General features: G+C 40.5%; 3 protein-coding genes across 10 annotated transcripts; 1 reads left to right on the forward strand and 2 right to left on the reverse strand.

Annotated features, from left to right (window-relative positions):
- Positions 1-317: 317 nt before the first annotated feature.
- tnfaip1 (tumor necrosis factor, alpha-induced protein 1 (endothelial)) lies at positions 318-8,947 on the reverse strand. Of its 2 annotated transcripts, none has more exons than XM_051397767.1 (7): positions 8,743-8,947; positions 7,184-7,539; positions 6,241-6,410; positions 3,351-3,434; positions 2,920-2,972; positions 2,539-2,734; positions 318-1,116 (listed from the first exon to the last, which is right to left on the reverse strand). In XM_051397767.1, exons 2-7 carry the CDS (start codon positions 7,428-7,430, stop codon positions 886-888), a joined length of 981 nt encoding a protein of 326 aa, XP_051253727.1. In that variant the 5' UTR covers positions 7,431-7,539; positions 8,743-8,947; the 3' UTR covers positions 318-885. The 2 variants fall into 2 exon arrangements, with proteins under 2 accessions (XP_051253727.1, XP_051253728.1); XM_051397768.1 differs by lacking the exon at positions 8,743-8,947 and adding an exon at positions 8,408-8,650.
- A 1,136-nt stretch (positions 8,948-10,083) lies between these two features.
- Positions 10,084-13,027, forward strand: ift20 (intraflagellar transport 20 homolog (Chlamydomonas)). Its single transcript, XM_051397776.1, has 5 exons — positions 10,084-10,222; positions 11,072-11,209; positions 11,295-11,380; positions 11,560-11,663; positions 12,273-13,027. Exons 2-5 carry the CDS (start codon positions 11,083-11,085, stop codon positions 12,352-12,354), a joined length of 399 nt encoding a protein of 132 aa, XP_051253736.1. The 5' UTR covers positions 10,084-10,222; positions 11,072-11,082; the 3' UTR covers positions 12,355-13,027.
- A 922-nt stretch (positions 13,028-13,949) lies between these two features.
- lyrm9 (LYR motif containing 9) lies at positions 13,950-16,786 on the reverse strand. 7 transcript variants are annotated; one of them, XM_051397780.1, is made up of 4 exons: positions 16,736-16,786; positions 15,876-16,024; positions 14,340-14,432; positions 13,950-14,256 (listed from the first exon to the last, which is right to left on the reverse strand). In XM_051397780.1, exons 2-4 carry the CDS (start codon positions 15,999-16,001, stop codon positions 14,239-14,241), a joined length of 237 nt encoding a protein of 78 aa, XP_051253740.1. In that variant the 5' UTR covers positions 16,002-16,024; positions 16,736-16,786; the 3' UTR covers positions 13,950-14,238. The 7 variants fall into 7 exon arrangements, with proteins under 7 accessions (XP_051253740.1, XP_051253737.1, XP_051253738.1 ...); XM_051397777.1 differs by having other exon boundaries at positions 16,630-16,778; XM_051397778.1 differs by having other exon boundaries at positions 16,624-16,778.
- Between the last annotated feature and the right edge of the window lie 5,555 nt (positions 16,787-22,341).

The following is a 22,341-nucleotide window of genomic DNA, read 5'->3' on the forward strand; positions in this document are numbered from 1 at the left end:
GTTACTGCTAATGCTAACATTTCCTGCTGCTGCTACTCCACATTAAGAGTCAACTAGCATTTATTATAAAGAAGCCAGAGCAGATGCAATGTAATTGTCACAGTGGTTAGTGTTAACCACAGTCCATCAATAATGCGTCTAAAAAACAAGACGCGGTCGAGACTGCCATTTTGAAACTGATTCTTTGAAGTGAGCCAACAATAAGCAGAATATTATTTCATTAAGTAAGAGCATTACTGTCTCCTGATAGTTGAAACTGAACTGCAGAGTTTCTTATTATGCCTACCTTCTAAAAGCACAACACAGGAAAAAAGGAGTTGAATTACAATAACTTTTATCTTCACAGCTGGAAAAAAGGCATTATGGTAAACTGCATTAAAACATGTTAGAGGCACACTCATTCTGAAAAACAAGAGGTTCATCTTTGGCAAACAACAGGCTGTTGTAAATGCGTATATGAAAAATACAATCTATAAATATGAAACATGCTCTCTTGCTGATTCGGAGTGCTAAGTGCTAGGATTGTAACAATATTTCTTCTAGGAAATAGTGCATATTAGTGATTTTTCCTCCATTATTAATCTACATTTCATAAAAAAAAAAAACCTACAGTTCTCTGGATATTTGAAGTAGTTGCTTTGAATCCTCTGATAATAATTCATAAATTATGATGGACAGAGCAGACAACACCACAACTATCTAGAGTAAAAAGTCAAATGCAATTACATCAAGGCCACAATTTGGACTTCTTAGATAGTGGTAAAGAAAGTAAGATAGTAAAACAATTCAAAAGAGAAATGTTATGAGCATCAACAGACTTCATGTTTGAGTGTTCATCATCAACATGAAAATCTGAAATGTGTCCAGCGGTTGGTGGTTTCAGTCTCAGTGTCCCAGCGGCCGGTCGTCGTACGTGCTGTACCTCTTGACGTGGATTCGACGGACTCGCTCGCGAAGCTCGGCTCCTCCGGGCCCCTCCTCTTCCTCGCTGTGGGAGCCACAGTTGCTGTAGCTCCGCCGCGTGGCTTCCAGCAGGGAGTTGTCGGGCAGCGGCATCGTCTCGTAAAGCAAGGTGTTCAGAGTCTCCTCGTATATTCGAGCTTCAGGAAATTCCACCTGTGGTAGGAAGAGACAGATAGCTACTTTTTTTCCTAGATTTTGAATAAATCTGTTGAATATGCACAACAATTAAAAAGGTCAAAATTGTTCCAGGTTTCACTCATGCCTGCAGGTCGAGCCAACAAAAACACTAAAAACAATAAAACACACACATAAAACCCACACTGTCTGTCAGGGTTAAGTTAGTACAAATAACTGCACACAGCCTAAGATCCAGCTTTAAACAAGAGACCTTCAGACTCTTTAGGGTTGCTGAGAGGAATTTCTGTGCCTGAAGTGTGCAATTATTGTAAGTGTTGTCAGTCATAACACTTCAGTGGTTTGGTCACTCCAGTGCCAGTGCTTCGACATTTGCTGTCTTTTTTAAAAGGGATTTTTTTTTTCCATTTAAAAAGAAAACTGTTGGTTAGTTATTGAAAAGTCTGGCTCAGTTTTCCTCAGTACTGAATATCCAGATCCCATCAACCACACGAGCTAACTGATCCATCACTTATAGGAATCTAAGAAGAAATAAAATAACTGTTCTATTAGACTAGTGCATTGGTATATATATATATATATATATATATATATATATAAAAAAGTATTTTGAAATTACTTTTCAAATCATTTTTTGAGGAAACCCACCCACATACACACCTTCACCTCCTGCACTCATCGACTGTAACAATGACAGAAACACCTTTATGCTGCATTTTGGAGTTCAATACAGTGTTCATTGCTAAATGTTGAGTAATGGCAGCAGTCATGTATGTGTTAATGTAGAATATGTTAAACAAATATGATGATGCGGCTCCTCTTTGCCTCTATCTCAATGTTTGACTGCCTCATTACTTTTGGGCTTATGCTCATTTTACATGTGAACTTTGGGTATGGGCCCTACATACAGTTATATAAATGAGATTCCAGGTGGCTGTACATTTGTGTATACATGCAGCACAGTATGCATTTGTTTTTAACTAAAATGTACTTAAAATACTTGTTTTTACAAGTATGTACTTGTTTATGACAAGTATTTACCTATTAATAACATATAACAAGTACATACTTACAGGTACATGCTTGTTTATGAGTATGAGTATTTAGTAAGTATGTATATGTTTATAACACAGACTTCTGTATAACAATGACATACCTAGTAATAAGTAAGTATTTGTTTATGACCTGTACATACATACATTATTTTGAGTGTGTGTGTGTGTGTGTGTGTGTGTGTGTGTGTCAAAGGTTGTGTCAGAAGGTAATATAGAACAATACAGACTTTTAGTAGCTACTTTGTCCTAGTTTTAGTTTTTAGTCCGACTTTGGATCAAATCACTGTGACTACCAAGGAGTATTGATACCTTTAATGACCTTTCCTTTCATCGTGTTCTACTCTACTGCTGAACTCGGTCTGAACGCAGCCTAACTCATCCTCACCTTGGTCTGCTTCTTCTCTGTGGCGTAGACGATGGAGGTGCAGCAGACCTCAGCCAGCTTGCGACCCTGACCATAAAAGGACCAGCAGCAGATCTCATCCCCAATCACGTCTTTGATGAAGAGGACGCGGCCGTTGAAGCTGAGAGACAGCCTGTCGAACAGCTCTATGTTCTTCAGCAGGTTGTCGTCCGAGTTGCTATCAAGACAAAAGCAAGCTGATGTGGAGTGCTTCATCATTTACTCCACTCTGTGGCCTGTAGCTCATTACTTTATTAGCTCGAAAAATCAGTGCTTCCCTCAGCGAGCACTCTGAGAAAGAAAGAAATCAATTATCTTTGTAATGATGAAGGCAGTCGGGCCTCTGGAGGAAGGCTTCCTTACCTGGTGTAGGAGTACTTGTTATTGCTTCTGTTGTACACCAGCTTCACCACAGGCTAACAGCGGGAAGAAAACTGATTACATCATTGCTTCAGTATCAAAATGCACAAACAATGAATTCACTTCAAGTAGACGTAATCCATTTGGCAGGAATACTATGACAAGAGAGAGGAAATTCATATTCCTATGAAAGTGCCTTCACATGTTTGAATAGCTGCTAAATGAGATTAAAGGATACGACTAATGTTATTATACCTTTTAATTATCAACAACAAATCCCATGAAAAGGGGATCAAGAGCATATTGATGCCGTTTAAGTTGTATATTTCTGGTTGCCACATAGCACAGGAATAGGATCTAACTTGGGGAATGCTATTTTTGCTAATTCAAGTTCCATAAGAAAGAAAGAAATTCCAGCCATGGTGTGTGTTTACCTTGCTGGAAGACTGGATGAGCCTCTCCTCTTCCTTACTGGATGTGACCACGGGTATAACACACAGGGGTTGCTCCTTATTGCCCTGTCAATCACAAACCAACAAACCCTGGGAGTTAAAAGTATCATGGATAGATATAGTGTCTTAAAGGCCAGGTGTAATGTTTTAAAATGGCTAAAAGTCACATTTAAATGAGTCTATAAACAGATTTTAATCATTATTTTTGCTCACAAAATGACCAAAATGTGCATTCATCGGTGAGGTAGGTTTACACCAGACAAATGCAGAGTAGCATGCATCATTACAGCCCTTGGTACAGCTTGGTTCACCCTGCTACCTACGTATGGAATTTTGAGACAAGCTAGGTTGGAGAAACGGATTATTATATCATAATATTGTATTGATATAGATGATATTTTTCAATATGGACCTCTAATCCACCATGGAGGATGTGTGCTTTTACACACAGATGTTAACATGAGATGCATAATATGGTAGGAGGTGTTATAGTGTGATCTCTGCCTGCTGCTTACACAGAGCATGTAGTGGACGTCAGAGCTGTTCATTCATAAACTACTGGACATGATGGAGAACGAGTTCCAGTCGGTGAGCTTAGAATTCAGTGTGTTTCTGCTGTCCCCCTGGAAACCGAAGGATGTGTAAACCTAGTCAGCCCGGCAGACGTCCCTGTGAACCTGTCAGTATGATGCATACCCACAGACACTGTACTGCTGCCACAGCCTACAGACATAAATATACACTACGGTCCACAGCAAATCACATGTGCACCTAAGAGGCTCTGTGGTAGAGGTGACTAGAACTCACTACTGCAGCAAGCACACCAAAGCACTGACAACCATGAACTGCAGACTGAAGGGATTCTTAGATATTATATCAAGTAGGGATACAATATGGATGAACTCATCTGTCATTGTACGTTGGATTTTATTTGGGATCAAATATATTTTTTGATCAATCGCCTAATAAAACATTTTTTGTATCACTCCAGCCATGCCAGCAGCTCTGTGGGGGGTTTTATTGAGGCACAGCTGGGCTTTGAGCTGAATGCTAACATCAGCATACTAACACGCTCACAATGACAATGCTAACATGCTGATGTTTAGCAGACATCTGACCTTAGCAGGCTAGCAGGCTAACTAGGGTTGGGTATCGTTCACATTAGAACTGATACCGGTACCAGGGATTAGATAACCCAATGGTACTTTTCAGCTTGTGGTGTTTCTTCAGCTTGTACGAGTTGCCCTGACCAGCTTTACATTTTGCATTCCACGGTCTGTGTGCCCTGACACACTGTGACTTGAACGAGCTTGGCGCTTTCTCTCTATACTCTACCTCTCACCCACGTAGAAAAATTCGGCGCAGATTGATTTAACGTGAATCGGTACTCAGTAGTACCAACGTAATTCAGTTAGTACCCTTAAAAGTACCAAGTTTGGTACCCAACCCTAATGCTAACATTAGCTAATTAACACTACAACAAATGAAACGTCTGGGAATCTAAGTTGTTTGGACAAACTGTCAGGGAAGAGTGAAGGTCGGTACCACAGTTTGCATCTATCTTATAGCTGTTGAGTTATTTAACTGGATAAGCCAAACATCTAACCTCCTGGTGGCATCAAAGGGAAACATTAGAGATCACCTAAGTCTGGTGAATCATGAATGAAACATGATCTTTGTTCAGTGAATTAAATACCTGGCATGGCACTTCATCATGCTGAGGAAAATATCCTGTAAATCCTCTGCCTGAAAGCAGTTCCAGTGATACTGCCACCAATGGCTTCAAAGAACCAGAGTTGTGAATATGTACTGTATAACAGAAGTGAAAATGTTTCCTGGTTGATAAAATCTCTAACCTCTCACTGTAAAATATCTTGTCATATGTCACAAACCTGTTTAGGAGCTGACAGTTTTAAATGCTGACAATCACTGACTAGTCAAACCCAAGCCTGCTACAGCATGATTACAGCATTTATAAAGACAAAAGTAAACACTGGCTGTCACAGGTACCAGGAAGTCATGGGGTTTTTGTTTTGGATGTTGATATTTGAACAAAGTTATGTGACCAACTTCTTAATCAGCCGACAACAGAACAAATGAGAAGATAAGAAAAGGGGGAAATAAGATAATGAACAAGTGGAAAAAAAGTAGGAAAAGTAGATACATCCAGTACTAAAAACAGAACCGATGATAATACTCAGCAGATCAGTGTCTCCATTCCAACATCCTTTCAAATGTCAAACAGCTGCACAGCAGTAAACTACAGAAGACAACTCACTGACTGTGTTGTGGTCTTATCATGGGTAAATATTGTATCTTAACCAACTTTTCCTCAGATGCAGTGGGAATGCTAAGAAATACAGAAAAGGGGCTTAACTCTTGATCTAGATCCTTATTTAGGTTCCTGGAACTCCTTACTCTCTTGGACTATTCGTTTGAAAAGAGCCACTTAACATCAAGGGTGTACTGAAGTTTTGCTTTCATCTCCCAATTAGTTTTGAAATGCTGCACCAACGTCCACTCTGCTTTGGAAGTATTCTTTGTCACTGACCTTTAAGGCCTGCAGAGACTTTCTTGCAAAACAGGTTTCATTTGTGCCAAAGTATTGCCTACATTGAGTTGGCAGTGAATTGCTTTTATTATATACTTATTTTGAAGAATGTTACGAATAAATGAATGCACTACAATAAAGTAACTTATGGCCTGAATCACTGGATGCTTGTGATCTGAAATCACATACAAAGTTATTTTCTTTTTGATTGAACTTTTGATTTTATGTTTAATTAGTGTGATTAAACTAAACGTATCTCTTACTATCTAGTGTCTGGTATTTCGTCTTTTTTTTCCATGTTTCAGTGTCTGTGTGACTGACCTGCAGGGTGTTTTGACAAAGCTCCACCAAGCCCTGGATGAGGTAATACTTTGCCTCAGCCAGCAGCTCCTGGACAGCCTGACGACCTTTGGGTAAGGCGACTGTACCGTCACGCAGGTAGCACAGGATACTGCCAAAGTGTTTCCCATTGCGGTCGATCAGGATCCAACCTGAATGGACAGTATAGAACATGTTGAAAATACATACATCTAAACCATTGGTGAAAAACACTGTGGTGGCGCACACGCTCGCTCCTGTGAGGAGGACCCGCAGGCCTTACAAGAGCTCGCCGATGCATCGCCAATGCCAGACAAATATCTAGCAGGTTAAATATCTGGTCATGTCGGAGAAAACTGGGAGAGCCATGCAACGAGCTACAGCCAATGAAAGCAGACACTGGTAGCTTCTCTCTCCGGCACCAGACAGGAAAGAGTGAACTAGGTGGTTACTTTACAGCTGAAAAATCTCCTCAGATACTGACACACACATAATAGACAGTGAATTAAAGGTGTTCTGAGTCTGTTCAGTTTGGCGTGTTTATCTGATCCACCAAACAGCATTTATTTTAGTGCGAAATGTTCATTATTGAATCGGTCTGCCTCTCATTCCCACACTCTTTTCCCAGTGAAAGAGTGCAGCTAGAACAGAGGCTGAGCGTGCTGAGCTGACCAAATGTTTGTACTGAGTACAGTTTACCTTTATGGATTATACTGTTGCTATATGACGCTCTTTAGCTCGTGTTGTTACGCACATGTTAGGAATTGTTAATATGTGATATTTCTTAAAAGAAGTTTGGTGCATACTTTTTAATTAAGTATACAGATAGTCATCAGGCATCAGCCATGACACTCTGAACAGTCACTGTTAAAGGTTGCTGTGTTGAATTTGAACCTGTGATGGTAATAATGCTAGTTTCACAGATTGGTGTTCAGAGACGGCTTACCTTCTTTATCAGTGAACACTTCCTTCTTTCCACTGAACATGGCTTTCAGCATGGAGTTCTGCCTGGTCAGCACTTGCAGTGTGGTGTAAAAGAGGTTCCCGCCCACGTTGAGTCGGACATACTTGTTGCCCAGGCCCACCGCTCCTCGATAACTGCAGGTCTTGGTCTTGGGACAGGCCAGAGGAGGGGTTGGGGAGGTGCAGTCAGACTGGGTGTGATGTTGGGGCAGGCAGCTGTCCCCGGACATGTCCCTTTGGAGGTAGATGACCACCCTGCAGACGGAGGTCCGAAGGTCCCCCGCCGTGGTGACAGCTACTGATGAGGCCGCCACAACCTCTCACTGCTCCAAATCATTCCTGGCAAAACACATCAGGAGCTAAAAATTCATATGGAGCTACTACAACGCTGATAAAAGACTGTTTCACAGGTACAGCAGGACGCCCAGTGGCCGAAGGCGAGTATCACAACAGTGGAAGCCATCTACCCCACTGTTATCTTTCCCTCAGCTCCCCTTCCCATTAAATGGAATGTGGCTGGGCAGAAACTAGAGGGGCAGGGAGGGGGCAGGGAGGGGGCACATATCAATGAGTAAAAGGACAAATTATGACCATATCTATAACGGCAGGAAGCTCATTTATCTTGAAATATAAATTTCGCAGATGCAATCTCTACCAGATTTCCATAGCTCAGTTGAACAGAATGAGTGTGACAGCGTTAAGTACCACATTAAATGCTTAAATTGTGTTAATATATGATGTACAGCGGTGGTAGCAAACGAAGATTAGGGTTATAACTTTCTGTCTGCTAACTGTCTTAAACTCTTAGCTACACGCCAAATCTCTATAAAGTATCCATAGAAAGAGACCTGACCGGTGAATAATAGATAACCGAACACATTAGCTATAGTAAGTGAACTCGCTGTTACTTAAATGAACAGCTATCTTAGTTAGCTAACTATTACTGAGTCAACAGCAAGCTCGCAAGTAGCTCTCGTGTGCTGTTAGGTCGCATGTAGACCGAACTCCCTTTAAAATATTGCCCGTTTTAATATTTTCTTGTTAGCAGGCAAAAGCACTAACACTGTATAACACTACTTTAGTAAGTGATAATATATATGGTCTTCTGGTCAGTTCGTCGAATAGACACTCCACCACTCTGCTGTATTACAACAAAATAATACTGTAATTATGTTATATTCGCTTTGCGTCACTCTGTTAACCTTACCGCTACTTCCTGCGTGGGTGTGTTTTGCTAATTGCTAGCTAATGTTGAATAGGGTGGTCAAACTTTCACTACGAACGCAGAACAACCAGACACACTGGCCTCTTCTACAAGTCCAACATGTATCGAACTCTGAGTTGTTGTTTTCGTATTGAACAAAAACCGCCTTTGTTATAACGTAAAATCTTTAAGTTCTTCAGCTGTGTAAAGAAAAGCCACATTAAATTGCCAGATTTTTTCAATGGAGTACGTGACGTTATCGTCCCCAGCTAACGTTACATACCCCAGTGAACAACACGTAGCGGGGCATCAGTTTACGGACTTTGACGTTTACTTACCGACCTATCCGTGCTGTCGTTACGTGTTGTCAGATAACCGGACACCGTATGGCTAGTTAACTTTGCCTTTATCGCCGCGAGACAGAAATCCACAAGAGTATCAAAGGTTTGATTTGAAAAAAAAAAAAAGTATGTAAAGTTGAACTCTCTCCTTCGTCTTCTTCTTCCAATGAGTTTACGGCAGGCTCTACGTTGTGAAACACAATGCTGCCCTCACCAGTCAGTGACAGGCATTGCGGGTTACATTGGGAATCACTCTGGATTCACAGGAGAGCTTCTTTTGGACTTCACTCTATGGAGAAATGAATTTCCAGAATTGATTACTGGGGGAAATGTTTTAGTAATAAAGTCAAAGAGGTTATCATGCATCTAATATATCCAGAAAAAAATCAGACATTCAAATTTTATATTGAATATTCTTGTATTTTTTGTGAACTAGAAGAAACTGGCTGTCATTTATTTTATCACTATATGTATACCAGAATATTTTAGTGCAACATTATATGATTATTTTTTTTAAAAAAAGGTAAGGAAAAGGCTATTATTTTTTGAACCATTAATTTTAATTTTGGGAAAATTCCTCATTCACAAGAAGGGATGGGCAGACTCTAAGAGAATAAAATAATTTGAACCTTTTCGTATCCTTTTGCATCCGTGTAGTTTTCCTGGGGAAAACATTTGGACACTTTCCACTTTCACTTGGTTCCTCCCGGGCTAACGATGGAGCCTCTTAATGGAATAAAGCTACGGTCAGGACAGAGGTCCATTCCAAGAAGCAACTTTACTGAGTTATCAGGATCATGTTGCTGACGCTGCTGGAGTAAAAAGAACTGTTGCAGGTTTTACTTATGGAAAACGAAAAAGAAGGGTGAAAATCAAAATGAGACAATATGTAAATCAAAACAGAACAATTGTTCCCTGCCAGTATTTTCATCAATAAAAAGATTATTATAAAAAACATAAAGAAAACCATTGGGGCACAGCTTATAAATCATATGAATTAAAAGGACAGACAACACAGAAGCTTACATGCTTCTAAGTTCTGACACATAATGTCTGTAGAGTTTATGGCCAAACAGGTTGTCTTTTCATGCTTTGAGTCCACCACCAGTCTTGAGCAGTAACTAATTACTACTACTATAATAATACAGTAATAATATTTTTATATTTATTTATTACTTTTGAGTAACTAGCCCAACACTGTCCACTACAGACTATCATCACTGCAGCTTGAATATTTTACTTAGTTTACTTAGTTTTATGCAGTCGTTATATTGTCTACATTACGGTAAAAATGTTTCCGGTTTATTTTCAAAGTAAAAGCACCTCAAATTAAACTGATACGTACAAACACGGGCCGCAGCATTCGGTTTCCCTGGCAGCGGGCGGAGGAGGAGCTCTGGCGGATGGTTGACTTGCTATGCCACATAGACACACAACACAGAGCCATCTGCGTTAACTCCGATAGCGGTTGAAACAGGTAAAATATACAGTTTTCTGTCTCTACAGCAGCTGGATATGGTTTAATGTAGCGTTGGCTATCTGCGGAACCTGATTAGCCTTAACGTGGGTAGTGTGTGTGTTAAAGTCGGTGTCCAACTAACGTTAGGTTTTGGCGAAATGCCGCTAACGTTAGCTAACTAGCTCCTAGCTGAGTTAATTGAAGTCATTTTAGGTAACGTTAAGGTCAGACAGGAAAAACACCTGAAAGTATGTGAACCGTTTTAACTATTCGATACTGTTTCAAGCTTTTTAGACTACCGTTTACAGTGCTATTCATTTGGTGAAGTTAGGTCATTATCTTAACGGTAACATAACGTTACTTTATAAGCTAGCTAATGTTCAAATAAAGCAGATATCTTTTGAGGACACCTAACGTTAGTTGTTAAAGCTGTGTGTCTCACTAACGCTTAACTAGCTAATGCTACGTTTTACTTACAGCTCTATTGAATACAGGTACAAGCCATAACGAAGCACTGGCTTGTCTTGCCATATGGTGGCCTCCTCTATCGAGGTCAGAGTTCAATGAAATGTTTATTTTGCATCAGCAAGTTGGCCGTATGTTAACATTACTGGCAGCCACCAGACTGGAGCTACAGACACACTGTCCGCAGAACGTACTGTCACTGTGTGGGAGTCTGATAGCAAACCACTTGTCAGCATTAAGTTATCAAGCTGTAAAGCCTGTTGATTTCAGTGTAAACTTATCTAACAGACATTTCTCCTGTCTTCTCACTGGGTAGCAAGCAAGTCCAAGCTATATTTTAATTCTGTTAGTTTTCTCTCTTCTGTTCTTCATCCCTCATCCTCTATGTCTCCTCTGTGACAGGCCCTGTGGCCATGGCTAAAGACCCATTAGCCGAGGCAGGCTTTTATTTTGATGAGCTCAACAAGCTTCGGGTACTGGAGCCTGACGTCAGCCAGAAGACCTCAGAGCTCAAGGAGGAGTGTAAAGAATTTGTGGACAGTAAGCACTGGGTAGTTTGTCAAGTCCATTAAGTCCAACATCAACAGCCCCAACAGGAGGTACAAATATGTGTTATCCTTTGCAGAAATTGGCCAGTTTCAGAAGATAGTGGGAGGTCTGATTGAGCTGGTGGATGTGTTGGCAAAAGAAGCGGAGACTGAAAAGATGAAGGTAAGCTTGGCATTTGTAGCTGCTTGTCAAATAGTTGTCAAAATGCTAAAGCTGCTTGAAACCCCTGTATGTGGTTGAACTCTTGAACCCATCCACCTTAGTTGTCACACAGGTATACTGTATAGTATCACAAGAGCAGCACCGTGTTGCAGTAATAATCCTGTGTTCTTCTTCATCAGGCAATTGGAGCCAGGAACCTGCTGAAGTCGGTGGCAAAGCAAAGAGAGGCTCAGCAGCAGCAGCTTCAGGCTCTCATAGCCGAGAAGAAGATGCAGCTTGAGAGGTGAAAGTGCGAGGGTGGAGGTCATGGTTTCCTGTCCATTTAAATTCAGCACACAAAATAAGTAAATTTCACTCCTGAATTAATGGCTCGTACAGCAAGTAAACAAAAAGTTCCACATGTACCAACAGCACTATTACAGCAGTAACAGTATTATACTGTCTGAGCCAACAATTAAAAGCTGTCCAAAGGTCAATTAAAAGTTTGGCTTGAATGATGGTTGTGTAAACCCTAACGGTCAATGGTTTAAGATGTTTATAATGTTGCCCTAGGTAATACATGCCTGTTTCAGTCCACTTAAACTTATCTCGACAAGAACTGTTACATCAGCAGCTGCCATTATTTGATTATCAGGTGATAGAGTTTCAGCTTCACACCTACTGTGTGCACTCTATTTAAGCAGGTTTCCCCATCCTTGCCACTGTGCCATATCTGGCACAACAGCACAGCTAAATGGAGCACAGCTTTGGTTAGCAAAAGTAATGGATAAACTAGAACTAGATCGCTGAAAGTAATGGATAAATGGTTGGAACATCCAGCTTTTGCCACTCCGATCTTTTTTTTGCTATTTTGCTTGCTTACAGCTGGCTTTGTTACGTTTCCTTGTTTCAGATATCGCATTGAGTATGAAGCCTTGTCCAAAGTGGAGTCAGAGCAGAACGAGTTCATCGACCAGTTTATTCTGCAGAAGTGAGGACGTACCCAAGACAGCGGAAAATGTACGACGTCTGCGACCATGTTTCCAGAGTGCCTGTCCTGTTTTCTCTGGGCGATGACCCCTTCAGAGAATTACTCTGCTGCAACTCTTTCTTTCTGAAGCAATCCCAAAAGCTCCAACATCATCCTAAAACATCCACACCTCCTCTTTACACCTTCTTTCTGACCTACAGCCGGCTGACCACCGTAGTGGTCCCCACCCCGGTCAGCTGGTGTGACAGTTTACAGTGTTGTGAGCTTGAATACATTTGGAACGTGACGTTGGCTTCACACCAAATGTCTCAACATCTCAGACCAACATTAAAGAAGATGGAGCTATTTATACAAATGAATATTATTTATACTATTTATACTGAAGAATTACTCTGTATATCTAGTTTTACTACATTTTGTATCAATTGAAATACTGCACGTGCATGCACCTGTACATACATTGTGGTTTTAGAAAATAGAAAAAACGTTGACATCCTGATTTGATTTCCATTCTTCTGATACAGCCAGTTAGAGGGCAAAGCACACGAGGAATACATTATCTTCTTTTCAAATACCTTTCCTCTTTCTATCAGTTATGTGTATCATTGTCTTTGATGTATTAATTTAGATAACAAAGGGTTATACTTGAATAAACACTATTATATTGCACAATAAAATGTGTCATTTTTGCTGTCAACATGTTGGAGGGGTGGGTGAGCAGATTTGAACATTGTTCTATTAACATTTCAAAACAGATTAGTTGATATCTGTAAGCTTTGATACTGTTGGGTGGTCCTCATGCACACACAGGTAATTAAACGTTCAGCAAGTCATGGACTGAAAAAGTCTCTCCATGTCGATGTTTTACAGAGCTGACAGTAGCTAAACAAGCCTATTTACACAAAGTAGGTCCACGGTTTAAAAAAAATGTCATGTTTCAGTACCATTTCTTTTTGTTTCTTCCAAACTGTGGTGGCCGAATGTGAAAGGCCCTATCTACAGCCAGTGTTTGGTTTGTCCATTGTGGGCTGCTGTAGAAACATGGAGGTTCAACACGGTGGACTCCTGTAACAGGCAAAAAACCCCCCAATGTTTTCAATGCCTCCCTGTAACTTTTATACATCTGCTTGTTCTTTCCCTCATTTCCCCATCGTTCTTTCTGTTATTGTCATCATTAGCAGTCATATTGGTATTATTATTAGTAGTTTTTCTTTGCTTTTGTTTACACATACCCCCACCCACACAAACAGCTAAAACACAGAAACCAATATATATTACCCCATGCCTGTCCCTTACTTTTGCCTTTCTGAGAGTTGATGTAATGTAAGGTTTATCCCATTGTTTCATCATTGGTTTTGTATCGTCTTTCTGTGTTAAATCACCCGTTTTTCATCACACTTTACCAATAAAATTAAATAAGAATTCTTACTTTCTTATTTTCCTTTCACAGGACGGACCGGACGCCTCACCATTTGTTACTCTGAAGGGTGGTGATTTCGAAAAACTGAAGGGTGGTCTCATGAGTATCAGTTCATGTCTAAAATGTAACTAAAGTTGAGGATACGACAATAAGATATGAATAAGACAACTAGGCTATAATTACTGATAAATAATTTATCTAAAAAGAAAAGCAGTACATATCTCAGTCAATGAGAAGTAGGTAGACTTGAACATTACAGTGAACTGTCATTGTACACAGTGCAGTCCATACAGTCCATGAGTCGTGAGGCCTCTCGTCAGACGTTGCTTCATCATGGCTGTTCACACACAGGGCTCACGTCCCCACAACAATGAGAACTCAGACAGTACATCCATTACCACTTCAGTCAGGGGCTGCAGTGTCGTACAGTGCCAAACCCAGGGAGGACACATTCATGGTTTGTGGACGTCACTTCTTCTTGCTATACTGTGAATCAAAAAGAGAAGTCAAAATTGCAGCGTGTATTTATTTGTGCATCAACTGGAAGTTCAGAAGGCCCTCATCCTTACTTTATCAAGAATCCAGTCAGCGTCTGCAATAGCTCTTTGGATCATCATCTGTATCCTCTCTGGGTTGTCTTCATCTGAGTGGCTGTTGTAACCCTGGAAGGCAAAAGCAAAGTGTCAGGGTAATAAATGTAGTGTTGATGCTCATAATGGAGCATCAACAGCATTCGGCAGAGGTTTTCTAAATATTTCCCAGCTAGGAAAAGCACATGCAGCAGGTTTAATGATGACACATTAACGGTGTGTGATTTATTGCTCTTGGTTGTTATGAAGTTCATAAAATGTCAGAAATATCCAGAAAAAACACCCAGTGCATTGAGAGTTTGGTATGGTTATGGAAGAAAGGTCAAAGGTCACTGCCAGTATGTCTACTGAGGAGAAGGGATGGACATTTCCATCTCTTAGGCACTTTGGTTGTTAATAGTTTCAGAGATTTTTAAAAAGCCTTTTAAAAACTGAATTGTTCACGAGCTTGCAGTCTTCTTCTTCCCTGCCCTTTTTGGCACATTGCTCCACATCTTTCACCTGTTGATCACTGGGATATTGTGCAATCATTAGTAGGAAAGTGCATCAAGACCCTGCACAGGAAACACCTGCTCCATAGTGCCAACAGAGGTCCCTCCACAGGGAACCTTTAACTGTGCCATCACAGTTTACGCAGGTTTCCCTCTCTTTTTAACAAATCCTTTTCCAGGACAGCACAAATCGACTACAGTTTACTAGTTTCCCTCTAATTGTAACATTAAAAAGAAAACTTTGCATCTGGTGAGCCTTTGAAGTGAACAGTCGAGTTTCAAACTAAATACGCACCTAGGTTTACACAGGCGACGGGTGATGGGTATTTCTCCCTATTTTCCAGACAAAGACCAAACAATGTATCCATTAATGAAGAAAAGAATTGCCAGAATAACTGACTGAAAATAATCCATTCGCCTATCCTCCCTATCAGAAATAATAACATTACACTCAAAGTCAGTAGCAGATTTCCTGATGCAGACCTTGCTGTAGCAATGTGTTGATCTCAGCAATGACATCGGAGAGTTCAGTGTTATTATAAATGTTAGAGGATGGACAAATCTACCAAACTGACATTCAAGTTGTAATCAACCGGAATTATTCTTACACTGGATAATTAGGTCTCATTACACTTTGTGGAGAGCAGGGCAGAGCGCAACATGCAATTACTATTAGTACTGTTTGGGAGAGCAGGTAACAGCAGCCAAAACTCTCGATCTTCTGTCAGTGCCTCAGGGACAATGGCAGAAACACTGCATGTCTACAGCATGCCATAAATACAGAAAACTGCACAGAAAGAAAAGAACATTAACCACACTGACTGTAGGACTGACTGTCTAACAGATCAGACTGTTCTATCTATTGTCCACCAACTGTCCTTGTTTACAGCCATCTCAAAAACTGTCCCTGGTCAGTAGCTCAGTCTCTTGTTTGTAAGTTTTGAAATGACTTGTTTGTGAGCAATATTCTACACAATACAATGTCATTTTGCTCGTCAACAGTTGACGCATGTGATGCCCTCACCTGTCTTATAGCATGTCGATAATGCAGCTGCATTGCTGTGGATGGTAACTGCCTGCAACATCTGAGGAGATATCGGTAGAGCTGCACTGGCGTCTGGACCAACTCTGCTCCAACTAAAGGCGGCATCCCCTCCTCCTTCGGTTTAACTGCTGCGTGGAAATAGAGATGAAGTGCTCATTCAGGTTAGTGGCAATAATTCTGGATTAACCATAAAACAATATATTCCCTCTCTGGAAGTTGCAGGGATTCTTTCCAGGATTTACTCATTTGTATTATATTCTGCCTCACAGTCAAATAGAAGTGATAGAAGAATAGTAGAAAGATGTCGGGTTTGGATTTATTATACCATGGTAGTTAAACGTCACACATCTGTGGTACAAACAACAACAAATCTAAACAAACAATATATAACGTTACATTTATCTCCAAAGAAAGGAGTTCAGAAACCTAACACCACTTTATGTCGACAGGACATTAAGTGTTTTAAATATACCGTCACTGTAACTTCATGTTCACACGCTGTGGTGTTTCCTGTCTCTATCCTCAGGTGACCTACGCTGTTAGCTAATTATTATTATTATTATTATTATTATTATTATTATTATTATATAAGCTGTCAGTGGCTAGCTTGACAGAACGTTAACACTGCGCAGACAAACGGTAGCTAAGTTAGTAAGCTAGCTAACCAAGCTAGTTGCTGTTCACGTCACAGTTCCTACATTACAACACCAAACCGACTAACGCTTACTGGAGCTGTGAGCTGTGAACTGTGAGCTGTGAACGTGAAGGCTGTCAGAAGTCACCCAGCAACTCAGAACCCACTGCCCACTACCAGAGAACGTCTGATACCCACTACCCACTGTACACGGACGTGGTGGTCTTCTTCCTCTTCGGGTTTTAATGGCGGTGGCCAAACCAGCTTATAAGTGTTTTACCGCCACCTACTGGAATGGAGCGTAGACCAGTAGATTGGCAGGGGGAAAAAAACAACAACAAACAAAAACATAAATAAAACAACAACAGAATCCTCTCAATAATTGCCGTTATTCTTAAATAATTCATCAGTACTTTCAATGCCTCTATGTTACTGATACTGTAGGTATTACAGGTTTTGCATGTATGATCCTTTATGATATTTTTAACTTCTGCTTTACTTTGTGGTACTTGTATATAAATGTGCTGTTGTTTTATTGATTGTTTTGCTAATATAGATTTATCTACCTGCTCATTTCCTTCCACCCCCACATGAGCAGAAACCCAAAGATCCAGTCCTCTATAATGTAGCCCATATAGTTTGAATTGAAGATGAATATATCCTGCCTGCAGGATGACTTTCCTGATTTGATTCTTGAAAGTGCTGATAAGCTTTCAGAAGCCATTACTATATTAGGATGATTCAGATTCAGATTGATGCTAACAGTGTTCCTATTAACTCGACTGTGTATACTGACAGATGTTCACAGTTGTGCTCATTCTTCTTCTTCTCTCTGTTTTATGGAAAATTGCAATCATTGACTGAAGGTGCCCACTGTGCTGGAGTACGCAGGCATGGGTTTTACATTACTAACAAACAAACAAACAAAAAAAAATGTATTAAATCACTCCGACTTATAGACCCTGCCTTGTATCTTTAAAAAAAAATCTATTACAGCTTTCTGGGAATCCTTTACCTGTTCTCCAGTTGTCCCCAGTATTCCCTCCATGTTCCATGATTCTCTACCTGTTCCTCATATTTATGGTATTTTATGATCCACTTTTTCTGTTGTTTTGCAATAGGAGCATTTTGTTAAGACCTGTGTCATCAAACCTTAAATGACTTCCTCCCTCCTATTTCCTCTCTTTACCCTGTGCATGTATTGATTTTCAATTTTCTTTTCAACATTTTCATTTTCTTAATTCTGCCTCCTCTCCCTCCCTCACCCACCCTGCTCCCACTTCACAACTCCCCTGGCCAGCTCCCCCTGCCCCTCCACTCCTCTGCCTGCCATCTTCAACACCTGGGTGGATGACGCAGTAATCTACCTGCTGCACAGATCCCTGTTACACCTGGAGGACAGCGGGAGCACGGTGAGGGTCATGTTTTTTGACTTCTCCAGTGCTTTCAACACTATCCAGCCGTCACTGCTCAGAGTGAAGATGGAAAGTGTGGGAGTGGACCAACACCTGGCTGCATGGACAATAGACTATCTCACCAACAGACCACAGTATGTGAGGCTCCAACACTGTGTGTCTGACGTTGTGCTCTGCAACACAGGTGCCCCTCAGGGTACGATGCTCTCTCCCTTCCTCTTCACCCTTTACACCTCAGACTCTACCCACAACTCCACACTCTGCCATATCCAGAAGTTCTCAGATGACACAGCCAATGTTGGATGTGTTTCTGAGGGGAACGAACTGGAATACAGGACGGTCATCAGGGACATTGTCAGCTGGTGTGAGCTCAACCAACTTCAGCTAAACACTAGGAAGACGAAGGAAATGATTGTTAACTTCAGGAGGAAAACATCCCACTTCACACCGGTGATCATCCAGGGATTGGACATTGAGGTGGTAGATAATTATAAAATCCTGGGTGTTCACCTCAATAACAAACTGGACTGGACTGACAACACCCATGCTCTCTACAAGAAGGGTCAGATTCGCCTCCACCTGCTGAGGAGACTGAGGTCCTTCGGAGTAAGCAGGGCTCTCCTCAGGACTTTTTATGACTCTGTGGTGGCTTCAGCCATCTTCTATGCTGTGGTCTGCTGGTGAGGGGGCAGTACGGACAGGGACAGGAAGAGACTCAATAAACTGATCAGGAGAGCGAGCTCTGTCCTGGACTGTCCTCTGGACTCCATAGAGGAAGTGGGTGAAAGGAGGATGTTAGTGAAGCTGACATCCAGCATGGACAACACCTCTCACCCCCTACATGACCCTGTGGAGTCCCTGAGCAGCTCCTTCAGCAGCAGACTGTTACACCCACGGTGTAAGAAGGAGAGGTTCCGCAGGTCTTTCATCCCTGCCGCTGTCAGACTCTACAACACCTGATCATGTTGTAGATTCTGTTTTCAAATTACCACCATACCATAGCTTTACCACTTTACCATAGTTTTTTTTTTATATCTGTATTTATTTATTTCACGTAAATGCTGCTGTGACAAAGGAATTTCCGTGTTGTGGGATTAATAAAGTAATACAATACAATCTCACTTATTTCATGTGGGGATCTGTAGCTAATAACAGCATGTACTGGGATAAAGGCTAGCAGACTATATACCCCTGGTATATCCATCCATGATATTTGATAATGGTTTTACACAACCTTCCTGCTGTTATTGTGTTCACTGTTTGGGTTCATTGTAAAGTTTATCAGTTGTTCACTACTGTTATTGTTATGCATTTAATATAATATGAAATATCCTTAAAATATGTCACTTAGTTTACTCAATGGTAGAAAAGGGCATCCTTAAGGAAAAGGGTTGGGAACCACTGCTATATACTATGAATACTGTACTTTTATCATTTTGATAAAGACTTGTACAATGATGAGTTTTAGATAATCAGTATATAGTCACCTGTTTGTCCAGGGAGGTAGATTGGTTTATCTACTTGGATGAATGTAGTTGGTCGATATACTTTGAACATTACTTTTCTGACTTCTTCTGAGTAAAATGTGCTGCCTCGTACTTCTACCTTGAAATTCTGCACCTCTTGATCCTGTACTAAAGGAGCCTGTGGCAGAAATACAGAGACCAGCCAAGTGAATTATTAACTCACAAAAATGAATTTGCCTTATTGTACTGATTCTGACTAAATCTTTAAAATTCAAAATCATCAGTAAACATAGCTGACAATAGCAGGAAACAGTATTTGTAGTGTGTGGCGTCAATTCTGGGCAGACATTTCAGCTTTCAAGGGTTTTCAGCTTTCAAGATTTTTTGTGGACCAAATGAACTGTGTGACGAGGTAACCTGAAAGTGAACACAGGTATGAAATTCTGTGCCGGAAGTCCTCCGGTAGAGGACTGTCTTCTTCTCACGGAAGATCAGAGAGATGGTCATGACCAGAGTTCCATTAGGCTGCAGGAGACTCGCACAGAATCTGATCTCAGCTCCAGCTTCAACAACTGCAGGAATGGCTGCCATGTACTGCCACCACCACAGAAACATATAGTAGATACCTCATAGACTCTGAAAGAAACTCTAACACAAGATTATAGTAGAAAATAAGCAGAAGATGCCAATCGTCTGGCACACATAAGAATGGACTGAAAATGACAACAAGTGAAACAAAGCAGATCTCTTCAACTTCACTGTACAACTGTCCTGTATATTAAGATAATAGAACTGTCTTCAGACAGTTTGAGCATACTTACAGTCCTACCACCACAATGGCTATTTGTTGGTTTCACTATTAGCATTTGTGTTTTTCTCCAGTTCACAAACAACTTGAACCTGGACTGTGTGTGTGTTTGTGTGTGTGTGTGTGTGTGTGTGTGTGTGTGTGTGTGTGTGTGTGTGTGTGTGTGTGTGTGTGTGTGTGTATGTGTGTAGAAGAACACGGTTATTAATTCAGATAATTAATGAAGTTATGCTGCCGTGCATTTTGCATAAATGCAAAATGTGTAACCACTCCAGGCTAGTAAAGTGTGTGTAGTGGGACCTTGCTTTTAATTGAAACTTTACGATATTCTCATGCTGTTATATGTATTTGCTTAGGTTTATTTACCATGCTCCTTGGTTTAGTACTAAATGGATTTGATATTAATGGTAATTAACTTCCTTTTGTTTGTCTGCGAGGTATGGACATCCAGTTGAAATGAAATGTATTGTGTCACAATATCAGACTGTGAAGGCACTGTTATTGTTTGTGTGAACACTCTGCTGAAGGAAGGTTGCCAATGACCCAAGTCATCACTGCTGCATTGCAGCATTTTCCCAGTTGCCAAATATCTTAGTGTTGTTATCACTTTATCATTTCCTGCGTTAAAGTGTCACTGTGTTGGGTGGGAGATGTGAGTGCATCTCTGAGAACGACTACAAACATTTCCCCTGAATGATACAATCTGTAGCATTAATTTAACACACTGTCCCTCAGTGTTTGCTGAATATTTCCTCTTTGTCTTTGGAACATAACTTTGACTGTACTATCCCCCAAGCTACAAAGCTGAGTAATAACTGATCAGAGGTGGCTGTGGAGTACACATTCATACTCAACTAGTCTATATGGCTTCCTGTTCCTCCCTGTCTCTTTCATTTAATGCATGGAGCTTATTTCATAGTTCAAACTAACCATTCAGTTCAAAGAGTTCAAGTATCCAAATACTGATGATGACTATTGCATAAGGTGTTTATATGAATGTGTTCAGAGAGAAACAAAAGACCTGTGTATGTGATAGGGCAGTTCGATCAGTTCAATTGTTTGTTTGTGGAGTTTGAACTATAGTGGACCTCTCTGCATGCACACTGGTTCTCACGCACTTACAGCATGTGACACTTTGATTTCCTGTGTTATAGTGTCACCACACTGACTGCGTCTCTGATATCAATCACTAACATTTGCCCTGCACGATACAATCTGTAGTATTAATTCAACACACGGTCCTTTAGTGTTTGCAGAATATTTCCTCTTTGTCTTTCTGCTGAACAAAGTCTGACAGTTAGTCCACGTAGGATGCGTGATGGCAACGAGAGCTGGTCCTATCTTTCTATACTGAGTTTGCCTTTATAAACCACAAATATTTTACTATCCACAAACATGTATTTTATTATTTGTGCTGTGTAAAGTCATATCCATAAAAGTCCAGAGCGGTTTGCAATAAGCATAACTTAGTTTGTAAACATGGATTTTAATTTAGCATAAAAATGTTTTACAAATGTAAATAGTTTATCCATAGCAAATACAGTAATACTACTACTATACGTTTGTGGATCGCTTCCTGTCAGTTTGTAAACCATGTGACATTTGTATCTTCCCTCCTGTTTGTTTAAAAGAATGCTGAAGAAGAAATCTACAAATGTGAGGTGCAGTTACTCATTAGACCAGCAGTTAGCAACCTTCCCTCACATGAGCTGAGGGACTACATTCTGTACTGAAGTAAAGGCTAAAACAAGAGTCTCTCTATTGTAGGTGCTATGAAAATCAGAGCGGTACCATTTGTTGGTACCAGTGGTAAAAATAAAAAATTAACAGGGGTTTAAAGGCGCACCAAACTATGTTGGGGCAATCAATTAATCTTGGCTATCAAAATTGATTTATCATAAAAAGATAATAGAAAAGGACTTTAATTTACATTAAAGACCTTTAAAGAAGAGAAATTGATTGATTCAGTCTCATATATTACACTAAATGATCAATTTAGAAATGGGATGAATAATTAAAGTAATAACTATAACCACACTCCACTGAAGTGGAAGGCTTTGGAATTTTGCATAGAAGAGGCTGGTATCATCCACTCTTGTGCGAAATGTAATATGCCAGCATG

Source organism: Dicentrarchus labrax, unplaced genomic scaffold, assembly GCF_905237075.1.
Source record: "Dicentrarchus labrax unplaced genomic scaffold, dlabrax2021, whole genome shotgun sequence".
NCBI classification, from domain to species: Eukaryota; Metazoa; Chordata; class Actinopteri; family Moronidae; genus Dicentrarchus; species Dicentrarchus labrax.